General features: G+C 39.1%; 1 protein-coding gene across 2 annotated transcripts in view; it reads left to right on the top strand.

Annotated features, from left to right (window-relative positions):
* WRNIP1 (WRN helicase interacting protein 1) overlaps window positions 1-13397 on the top strand; it is a 54987-nt gene extending 41590 nt beyond the window's left edge. Inside the window, exons 5-7 of one of the 2 annotated variants that reach the window (XM_072152470.1) lie at window positions 9114-9269; window positions 9943-10022; window positions 11759-13397. In XM_072152470.1, the coding sequence (XP_072008571.1) occupies window positions 9114-9269; window positions 9943-10022; window positions 11759-12019 (497 nt within the window). In that variant the 3' untranslated portion in view covers window positions 12020-13397. The remainder of the gene's footprint in view (window positions 1-9113; window positions 9270-9942; window positions 10023-11758) is intronic. The other variant, XM_072152471.1, reaches the window with a different exon arrangement.
* The last annotated feature ends 8665 nt before the right edge of the window (window positions 13398-22062 follow it).

Genomic DNA, 22062 nt, shown 5'->3' with positions numbered 1-22062 from the left:
TCGCCATCTTCTGACGCTTTTAACACTTTGGTGTATGGAGCTGGAGGGGGGGGGGTCATTTTTTGCAAAATTAGCCAACATTTTCATTGCTAAGATTTTGGGGACTATGCAACATTTTGATCACTTTTTATGACATTTTTTTATGTGATGTAAAATCATGTCAAAGTTGCGATACGGACATTTGGGCGCTATTTTCCTTTACGTGGTTCACCGCTGGCAATAACCCTTTTTAGATTTTGATAGATTGGGCATTTTGAGACGCAGCGATACCTATTGCGTCTGTGATTTTTACTCTTTATTACGTTTCATATAAGTTCTAGGGAAATGGGGGTGATTTGAACTTTTAGGTTTTTTTACTGTTTTAAAATTTATTTTTGAAACGTTTTTTTTTTTTTACTGTTTTTACTACTGCATTGCAGTATACGGCATTTTGCACGCTGGCTCATTGTAACGAATCTGTGGAAACCAGACAGCCTGGGGCACTTACTCAAAGATCAAGGCACTGAGACAGTTACTAGAGGCTGTGGAAGGAAGGAAGGAGGCCATGGATAATACAAATAACCATAGTCATGGTGCCTGGATCTATGAGTAAGTATGCCTCCCTTACTTACACCCCTGTGTGTTCAGTGTAGTTGATTTTGTCCTAGAAAATCAGTCTCCAAAAGAAAAAAAGAAAAGCAGGAACTTGGAGCCATTCACTGGCTTGTTGCTAAATGTATTGCATTTCATATTCTTTTTTTTTTTTTTTTTTTTTTTTTTGGTGATGATCTATTTGAAGAACATGACACTAAGCCATTGGCCGCGGTACGAACAGATCACAATATACAACAAAATTCTCTGATCGTGAGAAGACATGTCTTGAATCTTAGGCTACATGCACACTGCTGTGAGCCCGCCGCACCGTAGCACGGCAAGCACACGGCAGCGCTGGGAGAGGAGGAGGAGGTGAGCGCAGCTCACCCCCGCCCCTCTCCATAGCGATATATGGCCGCGGCGCCGTAATACGGGAAAAGATAGGACATGTCCTATCTTTTCCCGGGCTACGGAGCGGTACGGTGCCGCACGTGTGCTGCCACCCCAGATAAAGAACTTATCTGTTTGTAGCTTTATACTCCTCACAATTCTGCCGACAGGAACTGTGTATCAGTGTGCATCAGTGACTGAGCTCGGTCCTGGACTGCAGGGGGCGGAGCTAGAGTGCAGGGAGCAGAGAGAGAAACTCAGCTCTTTGGCCGTAACACATAGAAATCCAAGATGGCTTCCCCCGACCCAAAGTCAGAAGTTACAGCATCGTGTCTAGGGGCAACTGAAATTGTGTATACCAGGACTGATAGGGATAGATTGGACTTATATCTGTGAAATACTGTATTTATGTTTAACACATACTCTAATTCACTGTTATTTTTTGTTATCCTGAGTACATTTAAGAAACTTGTCTTTGTGGGAGTACCCCTTTAAGTGCCTGGCATACTCTGTGTGTATTGGTTTCTTATTATCTTTTGTAAAACCCCGTAGCAGGTGTAGTCCTCTTTAATAATTTGGACAATGTAATTCTACATTCACACAATGTGCCTTTTGGATGTTTGCTAGCCATTGTTCCAACAGCTCTGACTGCAGGGCTGAGTAGTAGCTGGACCCGGCATCACATGAGATTCTCTGCCCTTCTCCTTCCTGTTCTGACTGATGTAGCAGAGTTTAGCCGACACGCGGCTAAACTCTTGAGACTGTGGCTCAAAGCAGGACACTTCTCCTTCAGCTTTATCTGATCAGTGCTGCTGAGTGTTGATGGCCCTGTCCTCCAAGTGCAGGCTGCCTCCTACCAGTCTCATCTGCTTTAGGTCATGTGACCGGAGGCTTTACTGAGTGACTGAGCTCCGGTCACAAAATCTTCTATCAGGCCGGGAGCTACATCAGTGACACAGGGAAATGTGATGCGGATTTATACGCATCAGGCTATTTCCAAGGGGTAAAACTGCCACTACATGCGTCAGACACGCTTGTAGAGGCGTTAATGCGATCTCTGTTAACCCCTTACGACATGTGACGGCTGAGCCCTCTCCATAGCCAGTATGTCTTTGCTGCACCGATCGCAAGTGTTTCCAAGCCCATCACCACCGTCAGCTTCAAAAAAAATGGCTGCGCATGGGTGCTGCTTCGTGTTAACCCTTTCAGCACATTGTAATGAATGAGGAGGAAAATCCCCATATACTGCCATACTGTAGTATGGCAGTATATGGTAGGATTGATCAGACAACCTAGGGTTAAAGTACCCTAGGGAGTCTGAAAAATAGTAAAAATAAGAATAAAAAAAAAGTTTTAAAAAAATGTATTAAAAAAACATCATAATTCAAATCACCCCCCCCCCCTTTCCCTAGAACTGGTATAAATATAAATAAACAGTAAAAATCATAAACACATTAGCTATCGACGTGTCTGTAAATGCCCGATTTATCAAAATACAGTATAAATAACAGAGTAGACATTTGGGGAGGACAGTAAAATCCAAGCCCACAAGAATACGGCGCAATTTTTCACCAATTTCACTGCATTTGGAATTTTTTTCCCGCTTCCCACTACACGGCATGGAATATTAAATACTACAATTTTGAAGTGTAATTTGTTACGCAGAAAATAAGCCATCACACAGCTCTGTACATGGAAAAATAAAAAAGTTATAGATTTTTGAAGGTGGGGAATGAAAAATGATAACGCAAAAAAAACAAAAAGGGTATCGGCGGGAAGGGGTTAAGGGGGTTGTCCACTTTCAGCAAATAATTGACATTGTTTGTGTAATAAATAGATATCCAATTTTCCAATAAAGTTTCTGTATCAATTCCTCAGTTTTCTAGATCCCTGCTTGCTGTCCTTCTTTATAAACGCTTCTATGTTCATTTCCAGTGGATTCCAGAGTAATCAGAGCTGTGTGATAATAATGTCTTGTGCACCAGTGTCTCCATCACGTGACCATGGACCGATTTCTATCCAGTGAAAATAAACAAAGAAGCTTCCTGTTTTTATGACAGTAAGCAGAGATCTAGAAAACCATGAGGAATTGATACAGAAAGTATATTGGAAAAAACTTTTCATTGCACAAACCATATCAATTATTTGCTGAAAGTGGTCAACCCCTTTAGGTAACGGTATATTGCAAATAACACATAGGGCTGCTGTGGACCACTGCTTCTTCCTGGAAACTAGTCTTCAAGTTCCTATATGTACTGCCTATAAATTTTTATGATCATTGCAAAGGTGACAGATGCTTTTTTCAGTGAGGTGGTAACTATAAATCTGCCTGCAAACAATTTCTCAAATGATAGAAGGGTGTGTGCAGGCATGTTGCTGGAATTATGGAAACAATTTAGCAAATACTGGAAATGATCCCACTGTTTTCCATGAACGACATCAGCTCCAGTAGTCGTAAAACCGTCATTGGTGATGCCATACTCTCACAAACCTTGGCCATTTGTCTCTTTTTTTTTTAAATTATTATTTATTTTATTTTAAGATATGATGATTTGCAAAACAGTGGATCAATGGGAGAGTTTTGGAATCGCTTAATTTTCTGTGACATAAGATTTAGTTTTAACTTTTTTACACTCTGTAAAAAGCTTCTTTTGCCTGCAAGATGTTTTGGACATTTTCACCTTAGGGCATTTATCATATTTTTAGATCTTATGTTCAGTTTAAAGTTCTCATGCTTGCATAATTTATCTGTTCCACCGTTGGGGGGGGGGGGGGGGGGGATTCAAACAGCCAGTGTTTCACTTGTGCCTCACCTACTGCTGCCACAATTTTATTTATTAGAACCAATATATCTAAATATGAAAACCAGAAATCAGTTAAAAAATAATGGAGCTTCAATGATATTAGATGGTTGAACTCCGTAACACAAACTAATTCTTACAATACAAAGCTGCAGGCAGTGTTACGTAGCAGTCTTGGAGATCGGTGTAACTACAGCTTTGTTTTTCAGACTGAGCCGTATCTATGCAGAAATCTAAGAATATAGCAGTTTGAGGGGACTTTTTCAATGTTCCAAGTCCAGCTGCAATCCTGAAATATAAATGCATTTTTCACAGTCCCGCTGCTTCTAATGTCCTATGCATGCATTTGGTTACACAGAGCTCCAGGGATGCTACCTATCACTGTCTGCAACTTTGCATGGTCAAAACTGCTGGTAGACACTCTTTTAGACCCAGTTCACATCTGCCTCAGGGGTTTCAGAATTGCTCTTCTGTTTCAGAGAGCGGAACAGAAACTGAAATGGTTCCATCATTATTCATTTATTTATGGCAGGAAAAAATTAAGCAGGCAGCTGCGATATTTTTTGACAATTCATTAACGAAGGACATTCTCTACGGTGCCAAATGCAGCTGTGAAATCGGCCTTACTTTAGTATAATGTAGTATCTTGAATATTAAATAGAATATTGAGGTCACCAGGAAAGTCCTTTTTAGCTGGTTTCATAAATGCTGAGAGGAGGTGTGAATAATTAGAAGACGACAGAGCCAGTAGGGGCTTCTGTGAGGTAGCCAGAACCCCCGATGTTTATTTGCATCATGTTTTCCCAAAAACTAAGCGATTAGTAGCAAAAAGAAGAGTGCATCCTATTTAAGGAGGCACACACAAGCGTGTAAGTAGGCTTGGTTTAGTGACATATGGTAGATTTCCTTTTAAACAGCTAAATCTGATTAAACAAACAAAAAAACAGAACCCTCACTGCATGATTGATGAAACATTGCTCGTTCAGGACTATAAGCACATCCCATTGATTAAAGGAGAAGACAGCTCAGCTTAATAGCCTCATTAGAATAACCTCATTCAGAGACGGGCAAGAAAGACTCTCTTCGTCTGCCCATATCTTTATCTCTACCCTGAAGACAACTGCAGTTCTGGTGCATTTTTCAAGCTGAGATTACTTTCTCTAAAGGGGGTCAATGTGGGGAATTTATCATTGTACTTCATTGTCAGTTTTCTGCTATTTCGAATGTCTCAATTGCGGATTTGCACAAAAAATAGACTTTTTTTGTGACTTTTTCCAACCCACAACACTTTTCACGTTAGCCTACTTACTCCTGTGCAATTGACCCAAATGACCCATGTAAGTAATTTGAGCAGCAACGAATTGGAGGCTTCGCTTAACCAACTAGTGAATGTGTATTGAATTATGTACAGTAGCAAGCCATTCCAAGAGCTTTCTCCCTCTCTGGAAAAGCTCAACATTGCCGTAGAATAGACATCAGGACGCCTGCTGCACTGGCACATCTTGTGCAGCTGCCTTGGGTGTATTGTTGCAGTCTTAATCTGTAAGTTGAAATTTCATTGCAAGCCCACTGGGTCGGCGCATTGTTAACCTTGTCATGATAATGAGGACATACCAGCGAGTCTTCTGGAAGAATGTATGATAAAAATAGTTGTATGATTATTCATAAGAAACAGACTAAAGTTTAACATGTACTTTTTAATTTATTTTTTTAATTAAAATTATAATACTCATAGACAATTTGTTTTTCACAGCAACCTTTTAAAATTATTCTTAAACCAAAGACATTATACAGGAAAAGATTTAAAAAAAACCAAGAAAATACGATCTCCACCCCTCCCCCTTCAAAAAAAAAATTATTATTTTCTCTACTCCATAGGTTATCCCTCCCATCTCAAAATTTTGTATCCAAATTATAAAAAATTGTACTTAAAAAATAGAAACAACCCAATGCTTGGAATAAGGAAAACTTTTTTCCTGTTTCTGAAAATATTTTATAAGGTCATTGCTCTTTTTAACATGACGAACACAAGAATAAAAACAAGACACTCCATTTTATTTTTTTTAAATTTCCATACATGGCACCATTAGGCGCTCCTTTAAGAGTGAGGTTTGCTTAGGCTACATTCACACGAACGTATGGGGAACGTATATAAGTATATATGTCCTCCATACATTTCTATGGCGTCACTGTGCCGTACGGTAGCGTTACGGTGCCACACTGTACGGTTCCGTAGCCCAAAGAAAGACAGGACATGTCCCATCTTTTGACGGAATACGGCGACGTGTGCTGTGTATACCTATGGGGGGGGGGCGGTTAGCAGCGTACTGCGGTACAGCGGGTATACATTGTGTGAATGAAGCCTTAGTGGGGAGAACATCCTGGACTTTGTGTACATCATCTAATAAAAATAAGGTAAATTTAATATCTAAATAAATGTTTAATTTTACTTGTAGTTTTCTTGTAAGGGCTAAAGAGTTGAATAATACCCAATTACATTATGTGAGTGCTTATAGTAAGTATAAGGAAGGAGACAATACGGAACAAGAGAAGGGAGAGGGTTATAATCCAATGTGGACAGGATAGAAGGAATGAGGAAAGTAGAGGCTGCACTGCAGGATGTGTTGGTATGGTCCCAACTTGTTGATTAGTGGCCAAAAATGTAGCAAGTTTCCCTTTTACAGTAAATATTTTCATTCAGTTTACAATATGGAAAGCTTCTTAAGGGTCCATTCACACGCGGTATTCCCGCCGTGCAGGCATACCGCTGTGTGCTGGAGAGGACCCCTCCTCCCTCCATAGAGAATAGCGGCGCACGGCCGCACACACGGCAAAAGATAGAACATGCTCTATCTTTTTGCAGTGTGCGGGCCGGATCGTTGCCACACATGTGTGGCACCGTACATGCAGCCGCAAATTTGCCGCCGCATGTACGTCCCCGCAGACGGCCATGTGAATGTGCCCTAAGGTATAACCAATAACTAAAGCTGCTAATCTTGTTCTTTTAAATGTAGATATGAAATGGATATATGGATGTGGGGCAGTGAAAATATAAAGTGATTCTTTATATGGAAATTGGGCATCAGTCATCCTCTCAGCCTCTGATCCTTCCCATGCTGCTGTCTTTGCAAGCCTTTTCTTGTAAAAACAAGGGAATACAAGGCTAAAAGAAGATCAGGTCCTGCCAGAGGGGCACACACCAGTATGTCAGTGTGCTTGGTTTGCAATCTTTGGTCCGAGTGGTAGTAGTGTTCTTTTGAGTACAGTATGTATGAGATATCATGAGGTTCTTTCTTTACATGGTGACTGTTGTTATATACTTATTACTGTAGATAATAAAGAGTAATACAAGATGCAGCACCCATGGTATCTCAATGTAATATTTGTTGGCATGCTCCTATTTTGTATCTTGTGTTCCATTTATTAGAGGCCTGTCACCCATGCAGCTGTTTCTTTTAAAGCTCCTATATGTGCTTCACATCTAAAGCACTCATTCATCAAGGTTCATGTTTCCCCTAAGAAAGGAAATGGTATAGTGGTATCATGTGACCTAACGCAGCTTCTGTCATTAGCGGAGATACATGAGCACCAGGAAAGTGTTGCAATGCTTTGAGTGTTATACCAGTAGAGTGACAAGTATAATCTGTTGTTTGTATTCTGTCTAAATGGTTATAGCATAACCAGAATATTCCAATCCTGATATGATTATAAAAAGACTTTTAAGACACATCAGTGATGGAAACAATTGTTGGGTCACACACACTACAGTACTTTAGCTAGTGTTTGAAAAGCTAAAGCAAGGTCTGGAATCTACACACACAAAACTATTGCTCTTATAAAGATGTGTACCTCTTAAATGTTTTAGACCCAGTATTGGCTTTCAATTACTGATGTAAAAGTAGCCTTCGAGGGGTTGCACCAAGCTTGATTGTTGTCCCCTAGCCACAGAATGGGTCTAATAAATATATTATTTCATCCAGGGTTTAGATGCCTAAATCCATGGCACAAAGGATAGTGAACCAAAAACATGGTGAACAAATGACAACCCAACTTTCTATTTATTCTCAACCCATGATTAATGTTGAGCGGACCCGAACTGCAAAGTTCAGACCTGTACCGGTTAGCCATTGTTGGGGTTAGGGGGAAGTTTAGGAGTGGGAGTCAGAAGACTCACCCGAAGAGAAGTCAATAAGCAGCCGGTGCTGAAAACTGTGCTGGAGTCAGTGCAATGTTGCTAACAAGGAAGATGGTTTTTGACCTGCTTCCTGGCAAAAAATATCTATACATTGAATAAATTAAAACATGACTCTAATCAGGATTAAAAACCTAGCGGTACCAAGAAGGGCCTTGCGCGTTTCAAATGAAGCCATGATCACCTTATAATCACATGACGTATGCTCACAGAGAGATGAAGATATATATGCATTTAGCTACTACAAAAGGATACACATATGTATACATGAAAATATATATAATATATTAGTTTTTTTTCCATCCATTCACCTTGTTATATGCTTAATCCATTCCATGCTTTTCCTTTATATGTCTCTCTGTGAGCACACAACATGTGATTACCAGGTGATCCTGGCAGCTTTCCTTACGTTTATATATCCTTGTATATCACTGGTTTGTTCAGTCTATGTTTAAGAACTTTTCACCTGAAACACATCAGATTCCATTCATGTAGAGTAATGTTTTAATTTATTCCATTTATGGATTTCTTTTTCTTTTTTTTTTTTTTTAACCTCATGGCTTGTTTGGACATTAAAAACTAGACCTGAACATCTGGATAAACCAAAGTGAATTTACCTTTTAATGGCGCAGCCCTTCTCTGTTTTTGCAGGTCGTGGTTTTTTTTAAAGTAAACTTCATATTAGGGCACATTCACATGGCCGTCTGCGGGGACGTACATGCGGCCGCAAATTTGCGGCCGCATGTACGTCCCCATAGACGGCAATAGCGGCGCGGCGCAGATGCGGTGCCACACATGTGTGGCACCGATCCGGCCCGCACACCGCAAAAAGATAGAGCATGCTCTATCTTTTGGCGTGTGTGCGGCCGTGCGCCGCTATTCTCTATGGAGGGAGGAGGGGCTGCCTCCTCCTCACCTCCAGCACACGGCGGTGTGCCCGCATGGCGGGCATACCGCTGTGTTAATGTACCCTTATTCTAAGCTGTACAACTGAATATTTTAGTGTTCAGGTAATCATTTAATGGGGAATGCAGTGTTACCATAGACTGACTATATTATGTGGTTATGTATTAATCTGGTTACATTGGTGACTAATTTAGATGTTTTGTGGCTTTTCCCCCTCTAATACTGTACCTCTCTGGCTCCTCACATTGTAGGAGAAGAACACTATAATTGTATATCTGCTCTACACAAGTCAATGCGTGGATCGGATGAGAATGCTTCTTTATATTGGCTTGGGCGAATGCTTGAAGGTGGAGAAGACCCTCTTTATGTGGCTAGGAGACTCGTAAGATTTGCAAGTGAAGATATAGGTATTTTGTTTATTTGAATGAGGAAATGAATGCATGTCTTTTTCAACATCACCCAGAACTTCCTTTACCTGGCTCTTTAAAGAGACTGCAGCATCTCTTATAGTTTTCTATGATTTATTTTAGGTAAAATTTAAAGGAAGTCTGCCATCTGTCACCAAGGACCTCATTTTCACTAAAGACAGGTTGCAGAAGCCCATTACACCTGCAGTGCAAATCTGCCTTTAATAAGCATTTGCATTACAATATAATTGTGTGTTATAACTTGCCTTGCACCCTGACAAAATCCAGGGGTAGTCACAGGGGCTGGGCTTTGGTTTGGATGCATTTAAGAAAACAACATGTGGCTTATCTGTGTTACTCACTCTTCGGAGCTTGGCCCCCACCACAGTATGGTGTACTATACTATGCAAACAATTAGTCTTTTTATCAAATATAAATCTAGGGAAAAAAACCATTGGGCATGCCACCTCCATTACAAACTGGAATGTATGTGGAGCACGATATGTTTTCTCCTGCCATTACCACCTTGTAGGTGTAACGTTCCTTCATTGATGTCAAACAGCAGGCTAGTCACAGGGGTTAAAACTACAGCATTTTGTAAAATGTCATGTGTTTTTTTTACAGTGTGTTTTTCATTTTTAGTTGTAACATTTTGTATTTTTCTTCTCTTCAGGCCTGGCGGATCCTCTGGCTTTACCTCAAGCAGTATCAACTTACCAAGCCTGCCACTTTATCGGAATGCCGGAATGTGATGTAAGGCGCTTCCCCTTTGCTTATCAAGAGCTTTCACCTTTATCTGTGGCTGCAAGTGTTAGTCATGTCAAGTGACAGAATGTGCTTTTCATTTCTGGTTGGGGACAACTACTTTAGTCTAAATAACTACAGAAAAAAAACTACTGGCATCCAGAACAACAAAAATGTTATCACAAATGAAATCTTCTTCAAAAGTGCCAATCTATGGAGTAAAATTAGAACATGATTGATTGTTTGTGTGTTTGTCCATGTGCTGATAGCTTCGTGGCGTCCAATGACTCTTATGGGAGCTTGAGACACTTTTCTCTGGCACTAATTCAAACATTTTCCAAATGTGTTTACAATCTAACATTGACGTAATACGGATTAAATAATACCACAGCAGTAAAAGTACATATCATTGTGTCTACAATTATTTCTTCTATAACTTGTGCAGGAATGGATTATAGAATTATCATCATTGATGACCGATTCAGTGAATGAAACCATATTTGTAAATACTCCTGTAACGGTCATTTATTCTGTCTTTGCTTGCTGTGAGGTTTTATTTCAATTCATTTTACAGTATTATGGAAATCAGAAACTTAAAGGAAATCCCTTGTTCTAGTATAAGGGGCCATGGCCACTGCAGAAATGCACTGAAAAAACAGTTCCTATTATTGAGCTCTGCTGTTTAACTGTTTAATTCTTGAAATCACATCCCTTTACAAAGAAAAGGCACTTAAAGGTTCTAATTTGTAATGTAAAAATTTGGTCCCAGCAGTGATATATAATATGTTTATATGGATTTTAAGTTTGTTAAGGGAATGTGCTCTTTACAGTAGCATAGCTAGCAGGGGGGGCAGGTGTTGCTCTGGGCTCAGGCACTTAGTGGGGCCCACCCATGTTGTCAGTCAGTCCCTACCATCATGTGTGGGAGGGTTGATCCTCTGGTCCCTGTTCCGCAATAAATAATTATCTCTCTTCTGCTGTAGCATAGAAACAATTAATATGTGCTATATGTATCATCCCTAAGTGGCAGCATTGCTCAGTGATTCTACCTTGAGGGGCTCGGTCACGTTTTTTTTTTTTTTTATATAATTTCCCTCTACAGAGTACCTAGGCAGTAAAGTGACTACTCCATGATCCATGGGTCGGCTGGTGACTCGTGTGTTTTACCCCAACCAAATCAAACATTCATACATTAAACCTTCACACATTACTTTCATATATAGGTTTGATCTGCTCCTTACTGTAGTGTGAGCATATTCATGTAACAAATGTTACTGTGAGACTGTTCACAGTGATTGCATACTGGCCATAGACTCTGATCTCTTGAGACTGCAGACCAAACAAACCCCCAGTGCTGAACCCCTTGCTACGCTTTAGTAAGTGCTTAATGCACAGAACTGAATTTACAGCACTGCCAAGGAGAGCTATTCCCAGTTAAAAGGAAAAATACTAACCAAATCTACATATTCAGAAACCACAAAGATTTTGTTAAATGAGTTGTCCGGAATTAAAATATAAAACCTATATATGGCTTGTGGGGGAGCTATTAAAGGATGCACTACACCCACGATGCTGTACATACTGCAAGGCTTCTGTTTGTGTACAGATGCTGCCTGTTCCATCCTGTCCACTACCACTTGCTTGTTATAGCCTGAAACTACTGCGGTTTTCTCCCTTAAAGTGAATGTACTGTATTTTTATTTGGTATATACTGTTAACCTTCTGCTTCCATCTCTTATTTGCAGGTTATACTGGCCCAGTGTGTCATATATTTAGCTCGTGCTCCGAAATCAATTGCCGCATATAGTGCATACAACAAAGTAAAAGAGCACTTGAAAAACTACAAAGGTCCTTTACCACCAGTTCCTCTCCACTTGCGGAATGCACCAACAAAGCTAATGAAGAATTTGGGTTATGGGAAAGGCTACAAATATAATCCCATGTACAGTGAGCCTGTAAACCAAGATTATCTGCCCCCAGAAGTGAAAGGAATTAAATTTTTTTGAGATTTCTTGCTACTGTTTTTGTTCTGTATTTTATTGTTTTATGTAATTTTGTATTTCAATAGATTACATAACTGAGAAATGCTCCCTATTTTACAGAAATATATGGGATCTATAACTGTTCCATATTTCCTTCATTATTTACTAGTCAGATCTCTGTACTTTCAGGCTAGTGAAAAGGTTGAAACAATTGGTTCACTACACCTTTGTCTCAACCAAGGGAATTTTACCTTGGAATTTTCTGAAAATGTATAAAAATATATATATAAATATATTAAAATAAGTATTTTGTTTTTTAAATTAAACTGTATTAAAAAATATATAAAAAGTCAGTTTGCTACCATTGAAAAGAATCCTAGTTGTGAAAGTTAATCAAAAATATTACTGGTACTTTTATAAAATAACAAAAACATATACTCTTCCTTTTAATTCTCTGCCACTTCACAGCCACTGCTTCAGTGTCATTTACTGTGCTGCAGTTTTGTTGTGGTATAATGCTCCTGTGTCAGGTGCAGCAGATCATTGGCCTAAATAATGTCTAGCATGACACTACCGAAGCTTGTGATTGGTTGCAGTGGTGAAATGGGTATATATGCACATGTCTACTTATGCCTAATAAACAGATGGGGATTTGTTTTTGAATATCTCAAAAAACCTGTTTTGCAATATACTTATCGGTAAATAGTTGACCTCAAAGTATTTGTTACATAGAACGAATGTCTGCCTAAGGGTGTGAGCTGTAATTTCTAAAGAATATGCATACATTTATACATACCCTAATTGTAGATCAAAAAGCAATCACAAACCTTCTGCATCAATTTTGAGGTGTGTGGATATATCCCAAGTGGGTGGAACACAATGTACCTTTGTGTGTAGATTTAAATAAGAAAAAATAGGTTTAAATACTGTAGTTGTTTTATGCAATTTTAGACTTTAATTTTCAAACAAGTTCTTGGGGCGCCCCCTTCCTCCCTCCCCCCACAGAAGAGAGAATATGGGAGTTATGCAGTGTTAATGAGAAAGGGGGAGAACAGGAACTATACATGTTCAGGTGAGCTACAGCCATACTGCAGGGAACATGTGACCAGTGATAGGGAATGCCCCCAGCCAAAACTTATGAGAGCATAGATTGACCCCAGACACTTCTGCATTGACAAAGTAGCACAGACTCCCACTTTGCTGGACCAGATTATAAGTCAATTGAAACAAACAATAAGGAACAAAGTGCAAGGGGAGGGAAAGGGGGAAGCAACAGGACATAAATATAGTGCTAAATCCCCACCTCTATGCCAAAATGGCACCCCTCATATGATATACGCATCTAGCTTGATACCTCAGAAAATAGATCAAACCAATGGTATCCCCCCAAAAATTGGGAAGAAAGGAGGAAAGACTATACCCATAGTAGATGCATTAAAAAATTTAAACTATTGGTACAATATAAAGAAAACATGGTACGATAAAAACATGGTACAAAAAAGGACACGGAGGGTGAGGTGCCCATAAAAATACAAAACACACAATGCGGTGAGTCACAGAAGAATTGCAGTCAAAAACCCGGACAGTATATGGAACAATATAATGAAGTTTTACAAAGAAACTGGATCAGTGTGTATGGTACAGAAGGAGAACCTCTAAGATATATCCTGTATAGTAAATATCATGCCTTTATATGGAGTAAATGCTATCTGAGTCTCCTAAAAAAATAAGTTCCAGTTCTTTTTTTAGGAGACTCAGATACCATTTTCTCCATATAAAGGCATGATATTTAATATACAGGATATATCTTAGAGGTTCTCCTTCTGTACCATACACACTGATCCAGTTTCTTTGTAAAAGTTCTTTATATTGTTCCTTATACTGTCCCGGTTTTTGACTTCAATTCTTCTGTGACTCACCGCATAGTGTGTTTTGTATTTTTATGGGCACCTCACCCTCCGTGTCCTTTTTCATACCATGTTTTTGTTGTACCATGTTTTCTTAATATTTTACCAATAAAGTTTCAACTTTTAATGCATCTACTATGGGTATAGTCTTTCCTCCTTTCTTCCCAATTTTTTGGAGGATACCATTGGTTGGACCAGATTACAGGCAGTCCCCGGGTTACGTACAAGATAGGGTCTGGAGGTTTGTTCTTAAGTTGAATTTGTATGTAAGTCGAAACTGTATATTTTATAATTGTAGATCCAGACAAAAATAAATTTGGCCCCAGTGACAATTGCAATTTAAAAATTTTTTGCTGTAATGGGACCAAGTATTATCAATAAAGCTTCATTACAGACACCTTACAGCTGTTTATTGCAATCTGGGACTATAGTAACATCCAGAGAGCTTCACCAGAGGTCAGAGGGGTCTGTCTGTAACTATGAGTTGTCTGTAAGTCGGGTGTCCTTAAGTAGGGGACCGCCTGTATAAGCATATTGATATGTGTACATATATAAGATTGGTGTTGAGGAATCCATATTAAAATTCTGTATACCTTCCCTCTTTTCTTTTATGCCAGATATAGTTGGTAGAATGAAAAATGTCTTGGCGTTGTTACCCATAAACCAATTATAGCAACTTCTGTTTTTTCAGGTACATGCGCAACATGCTCTTGTCAACAATGACATATTTTAAATAATATTTAAAAATCTGTCCCCATAGTTTGTAGAATTTCCTGACCTTGTTGCCATGAATAAAAGTGTCCCATTTGTTTTTTGGTGTAATTTCTCTTGCAGCATATCTCGTGCACTGTGTGAAATCTAAATGATCACTTACCTTTATTTTGTAACCGAAGGTTTTGTCAAGTTTGGAGATGACAACCGTGCTGATATTTCTGGTTTTGATGCTTCATTGGCATAGAAAGAATGTATCTGCAAGAGACAGGACATTCTGTCCACCATTAAAAGATAGAGTAGTAATATTTCTGTCTTTATAGGTTTGCTTGGTTAGTGATGTTGTACACATTACTTGTTCTCTCACCCTGCACAATCCCCAGAAGACACTGTGTTCCTGCTCCAGATTCCTTTGTAACTGTGATGACAAGTATGCTCGGAACTTCTATTAGATTGTCCCAAATTTTAATGACTGGTATTAAATATCTTTAACATACTAAATGTATGATGTATCATTCAGGAAAAAAATAACAATCAAGCACCTTGTGTCATAGTGTGTACACTGGTCTAGTTCACGGGCTCCCAAAAACTGCGATCAGCAATTCATGCAAAAAATACTAAGACCAACTGTGCAATCCAAACAATTTATATTAATCTTGGATGACAACGGACATGAAGGCACACATATACATCACCAGTTCACGGCTCAATATGCTTAAGTCCACGTTTTAAAAGTCCACACTATGGAATCCTGGCTCCACTGAGACGCCGAACACCCGGTGTGTCCTGTGACATTTCGGAAGTAATCCCTCCTTGTCTGAGGGATGTATATGTATGCCTTCATTTTCGTTGTCATCCAAGATTAATATAAAGAAATTGTTTGGATTGCACAGTTGGTCTTAGTATTGTTTGTATGAATTGATGTATCATTCACCAAATAATTTTGTTCAGCTACAAGAAAAATAAAAGTATTGCTTTGTGAGCGATAATTGATTTTATAATTGCAGTTGTAGTTCCTCCACCCTAATAATAAAAAATAGGATCAGCAAGGTGAAATAAAAGCAGGTAAACCTCTAAACTTCTGTCAAAGTAAGCAAGGAGCAGCTGTAGTTTTGATAAATAGATCAGTCTAAGGCTGATATCCTCCATTGTATGATCTATCAAAGGAAATCCACTATCTGATCCATACCGTATAAAGCAGCGTCACTGACTCAATTCAGTGTGCACCCGGATTTGGCCTTGTAATCGTTTTTATGTTCTCCTTTTCCTAAAAAAAGGTAGGAGGGCAACAACCGAGCAGTAGGACAGCTACCTCCTCCTTTGTGCAAGGAGGTACCGGAAAAGCAGAGCCCTGCAAAATGACTTCTACTCTGCTTACAGCCCAACACTCTACAAGCTAATTGTCAGATTCAGTATTGCCACATTGTGCTCTTCACAGATGTAAAAGGTTTACACTGAGGACGCTGTGATGGAATCAAGAGATGCCAATGGATAATTGGATGAGATCCTCAGACCCATGGTCTCAGACTACACATACAGGCGCCCAGGGCTCTGGGTTCCTTCTGATGAGTGGCAGTGCTAGGCCTCATGTGGCTGTAGTGTAGCAGCATGAAGGCTATGCACTGGTCCTCCTGTTCCATACAGCTGAATCCATCAAGTGCATCATGTCTCATTCCACCCACCAACGCTTTGTTGCACCACTGACTGGAGGGAGATCCCTCAGGAGAATGAGGCATTGTAGGGAGGTCATACAGTTATGTGGAGGCCACATACACTACTGATGTTCATTTATTTGTCTTGAGGTAAGGAAATTTGCCTGAAATGTAAATTTCTGCTTCAAATTAGAGTATCATTCCAAATCCAGACCTCTATGGGATAATAATTGAGATTTTCATTAATCTTTTTTTTATATTTTTGTACTAAACACTTTCTACTATGTGATGCATAAAAAAAAAAGTATCGCAACTGTAATATTTCATTCAGTGAGATCTAGGATGTGGTATTTTAGTATTCCCTTTATTTTTTGAGCAGTGTAGTACATGTTGGCTACATTTGTGACTGTAACCAGCATAGGTGGCAAATGAGAATCCCCTTGATAGGAAACCTCCATGTGTTCTGTATGAATGAAATGTGTAAGATGGATTTAGGAAGTAGAAAAAAATTGCATCATGTATAAACCTACCAGGTCTAAAAGATTTGAAACCTTCAGAGATGTAGATGGTCTCATTATAGATTGTATATGTGGTGGTTATTTGAGGTAACACGTTACACCTAATTTAGCTTCACGAGTTATACATATGCTGTATAGTGAGTGAAGCTGTCCTTCCTGCATTCTGATTGAGTCACTAATTATGTCTATTGGAATGTTGATAATTATGAAGACATTGCTGCTTCTTTACAGCTCCTGATTGTTATAAGAGCTGCTCCCTGGGCTATCTAACATTGCCTTATTGGACTTCATGTTGGGTTCATACATGAACTTATGCATTGACTAGCTTGTTTACAAAGTAAGAATTGTGAAGGGAACCGAACTTGAATACCTAGAACTGTAAAGAATCTCTCATTAAATTTTGTAGGAGGCCTTACTTAAATTAATCTTATAGTCTTTTAGGGCTATTCCCATCTGGGCATTAGCATTAAATTGAATTCATCTGTCATATACGTGCATTTATCCAGTTGGATGTTAAACTTTTAATTGTACCCAATAAATAATTTATTTTAACCATTGCTGGTATTGTTTCCTTAAATCAAAGGGTACACACAGACCTGATAACTAATATTCTACAAAGAGAATAAAAAGATTATAAGCTATGCTGTTCTTTCTAAATAACAAATGATGGTACGTCTGACATTTAAGTTATGGAATTCACTTTCCTTAACAGAGGAAGGATTAGGACAAAGGGAAGGTAGAACAATTTTGTGGAAGTGATGGAAAGCAGACACAACTTTTGGGTAAAAAGGAAGGGAGTGTCTTATCTGAAAGTATCTTCATGAAGGGCAGTTTACAGGAGAGAGCCGCCAACTCCCCTTCTCTCCTAGCTGCAGTAATTGCTACTAAAAAAAAAATACTGCATCAAGGTGGGGTATATCAAGGCAAATACAGTTCAAGGGTTCGAACAGGACCCGAATAAGGCTGAGAGTACTATGGACAAATCCCAAGGGGGAACCTGAGACCTACTGTAGTTACCCAGGCAAGCTGGGAAACTGCTTTCATAAACCCGAGCTATCCATGGGAGTTCTGGATGGATCCATCACCAAGAGATCTCTCAAGGTTGAAAACCAGGCTCTTTTTGGGCAAAAAGGTGCTCACAATGGCTTTCACATGTACCTGTCTCATTTTCTTCAGAACCCTTGGAAGAATAATCAGTGAAGAGAAAGACGTATACCAGCCTTAAGTTCCAAGCCTGGGACAGGGCATTTAGGGGCCTGTCTGGGGCGTGGCATGAGGGTTCAGGAAAATAAAACTGGAACCTGCATGTTTCTAAAATCTAGATACATCTAGCAAAGAGATCTATGTCTGGGGCGCCCCACAATTTTATTCTCTTTTGAAAGATGGCCCTGTCTAGGCACCATTCTCTATTTCTCAGGGGTCCAGAATGTGGACAGCTGAGGCTAAAATTGGTCTCTGCTAGAGAATTTTTTTTTCTAGTTAGGCCCATGAGGGATCTTCTGCGTGTGTCCCAACCTGCTTGTTTATATACGCCACTCCAATGGCATTGTCGGTCATAATAAAAAAAAGTCTTTTCCTTTTAAAATAAGGTAGGGATAAAAAGAGATCTTCTAAGACAGCTCTTAGCTCCTTAAAAATGGATGAGAGGAAGCGGGTCAGCCTCCACCCCAAAGGCCTGGTGTCATTCCGCACTTCGCTTTTTAGCATTCTCGATCTGATGGAAGAACATGAAGTCCTGGTATCTCCTTGAGGTTATCCAGCTTAAAATCAGATGCTTTGTATACAATGCTATCCAATGTGGGCCCAAACAAAAATTCCCCCTGACACAAGGTTGATTTTTGGAGTTTACATCATCTCCCCAATTCTTCAGCCAGATATCTCTTTTTGCTAAATTTATAAAGCTGCCAATCCGGCTGACAACCTTAATGCATCAATAGATGCATCAGACTAAATTGGTGAAGCCCTTGGATAGTCGAAACTGAATCCAACAACACTGTGTAATCTGTGTAGACATATCAGTTAGAACAAAGGCTGGACCACACATGTTGCTGCTGAATGTGGCTTAAAAGCCACAGAAGAGAATACCTGAGATCTACGCGGGAAGGTATCCACCTTGTTATCCATAGGATCCCTGAGATAGCCTGAATCTTCAAAAGGGAGAGAGGGTATCTATGTGACACCTTAGACCAGTGGTGGTGAACCTATGGCACGGGTGCCAGAGGTGGCACTCAGAGCCCTTTCTGTGGGCACCCAGGCCTTCACCCTAGCACAGAATTTGCTAGACAAGACTCAAGGTTTCCTCCTGATCCAAAACTATTTTAAAGCGACACCTTCTTGGCTGCCAGGACTACACAAGAAGCGAGAAGGTGTGGGCAGAGATGGATTATGGTCGGAGCTCCTGCTCTGGGTCCCCTGATTCTGCCTCTGGAAGGAAGCTACAATCCAAATTTTCTTTCTATTGTATTGGTGTCCTCAGAACGCCAATAGGATTCAGACTTATGATACAGTTGGGATCAATAGCTTACTGCTTAAATTGTCATCTTGGCACTTTGCGACATAAAAGTAGGTTGTGGTTGTAGTTTGGGCACTCTGTGTCTAAAAGGTTCGCCATCACTGCCTTAGACACTGAAACGTTTATCTTAGGGGTTCTGTTCCAATACTCAGTCTCCTTACAAAAAGGATTTTAAGGTTTTAATTTTTGTAAATGTATGAAAACATTATAAAACCTATATAAATTTGGTATACCTGCAATTGCACCAACCCACAGGATAAAGTAGATATGTCCTTTGGAGCGCACAGTGAAAGCTGTGAAAGCCATAAAATCCAAGCCCACAAGAAATTGGTGAAAATGCATTTTTTCACCAATTTCACTGCATTTTTTTCCCGCTTCCTAGTACATGGAATGGAATAATAAATACCACCACTATGAAGTGCAATTTGTTACGCAGAAAAGAAGCCATCACACAGATCTTCACATGGAAAAATAGAATTTGTGGTGAATATATTTGTATTGATATAGAATTTATGTGTCATGGGTAATATTTTTTTTATGTTTTAAATTAATTGGATTTATATTTGGGGTATACATCTCCTAGTTATATGTATTTGTATTTGTGTGCATTTTGTGATGTATTTATATATTTGATGAATTATATTCATGTTTTGTATAAAGTGCACATTTTATAAACTACACTTTTTTTCTGGACATATGTACTATATTTTTAAACATTTTTCTGGTGTTTATAAATTATATATTGTCTTATGTCACTATTGAATGTAATCTTTTTCACATAATTTTCTTCCCATTTTTTATATAAAGGAGTAAGAATGAAAATTTAGCACTATAGCACTTTATTTGCATTTAGGCGGACAGGTTAGATGACGTAGATGGATGGGAAGTCTAATTAGAGGGTTTTGGTGGCAGTCTATACCCACTTTAAAAAAGCACAAAAGCGCATCGGGGCTCCAGGAATGCAGATAGCAACGCTGGGTAAGACACATAAGGATAATTTTTCATTGGTTACTGCATGTGGGATTTGATCCTGTATCTGAATAGTCTCTTGATGTAAATCAGTGGGAACTTGATTGATCTGCTTCTCTGTGTGTATTAGCAGTATCAAATAGCATTTATGAAATCACTTGACTATATTATCTGATCATATTTGCTTTTGCTGCATTGCACATGGTTTTTGGAATGAAACTCCTTAATTTTATTTTAGATTATCTCAAATATATGATAAAGTAATTTTAAATGAATATATGCAGTATATAACTTACTTTTTGTGTGTCGAAATAAAGTAATCAAGCCTTTTAAGTGAGCTGGATTTTTTAATTAATTACTACGTCTGGAATCTTGATGATGGAATAACCCATGCTCCTAGGAATGAAACAAGCTTGGGTGAGCTGGAGCTAATATGATTGGTTGCTGTCCTGTGTCTGCTTCCTTAATATCAATCTTGCTATTCTGAAAAAAAGAGAATTGTGGGTCTAAAAATCACCAACTTAGGGGGCTAAAACATTGGTGAATACCTTTTTTTTATGGAATGGTGGCTGCGTCCCTTCTGTCTGCTTTGAATCTACAGTTTCAGAACTTTTGCAGGATCTTTCAAAGGTCCTGAAATGGCTCTTGTGTACATGCGTATTGAGAGCAGAAACAGATATATGAGGATCATATTGGTGAAGGCTTGGGCCCTGGGCTACCGGCAAACCCACCTATATGATCCACTTCTGCTCATGTGCAAACTTGTCAAGCTGATTTGAAGGGGGCCTTCTCCAGACTGTATATTTTAGCTTATTCAATTAGATTGAGATCAGAGCTCATAGAAGGCCACTTCAGAAGAGCTTAAATCTCTTCTATTTTGAGCTGTGAGGTATTATCTTGTTGGAGGATCCATGACTTATCACTGAGGCCAAGCTCCCCTTTTGTTTCAAAAAACATTCATAGTCTTGAGGTTTCATTGTATTCTGCACAGATTTAGGACACCCTTTGAAGGATGCAGCAAGGTAACCATAAAACATTGAGTTTCACAGTAGGTAACATATTTTTTCCTCTATGCTTAATTTTAGGACCAGAAACTCCTGAGACATCTCTCTCCTAAGATATCCTCTGTCCTTGTTTACTGTAGTACACACCATGATCGCAAACAGCAGAGTACTACTTTCCCACTGTAATTGGCAGCCTGTGATGACAAGTGTGAAGGTCCCTGTGATTCTCATTAGAGTAAAACACTCTGCAGTGGTCTTGTGGTCATATTATATTTAATCTTTTCCGGGGCTATCGTTATTTTTATCCAGGTCAGTTTTTCCAGTAAATTAAAATATATTATCACTTTTGTTAGCTTTAATTTGGCATTTTCAAAATGTTTCTGGGCTTTTAAGCTAGAATTGACCACATCAATCTGTATTATGTTGCCACCATTTTTCTAAGTTGATTAGGACATTAGAAGTCTCGTAACTGGAACAGCAATCAAGGGAACCTGAGCTTTAAAAGGTTAAAATCCTATATAAAGCTTGTTAACCCGTTAAGAGCTTAACAGTAATAAAAACAAAATGGAGCTGAAATGTTCCAATTTAGGAAAATGTATCTTAACTGCATGCTCTCATTACACTGATTAAGTCTTGGCTAGTCCAATTTCTATGAATATGCAGTGTTTGATTCCCCCAGGATGAGGATCCTGGATTGATTTATCTCCTACCAGGCTTCCTAGGTGCTAGTACTGTGCTAACAGTGTGTAGGGAACCAGGTAGGAGAGCAGCTCATTTAATGTCCTGCACCTGCC

The sequence above is a fragment of the Engystomops pustulosus genome, chromosome 5, assembly GCF_040894005.1.
Source record: "Engystomops pustulosus chromosome 5, aEngPut4.maternal, whole genome shotgun sequence".
NCBI lineage: Eukaryota > Metazoa > Chordata > Amphibia > Anura > Leptodactylidae > Engystomops > Engystomops pustulosus.
The sequence above is the reverse complement of the archived record's forward strand: the minus strand, read 5'-3'. Positions and strand labels throughout refer to the sequence as shown.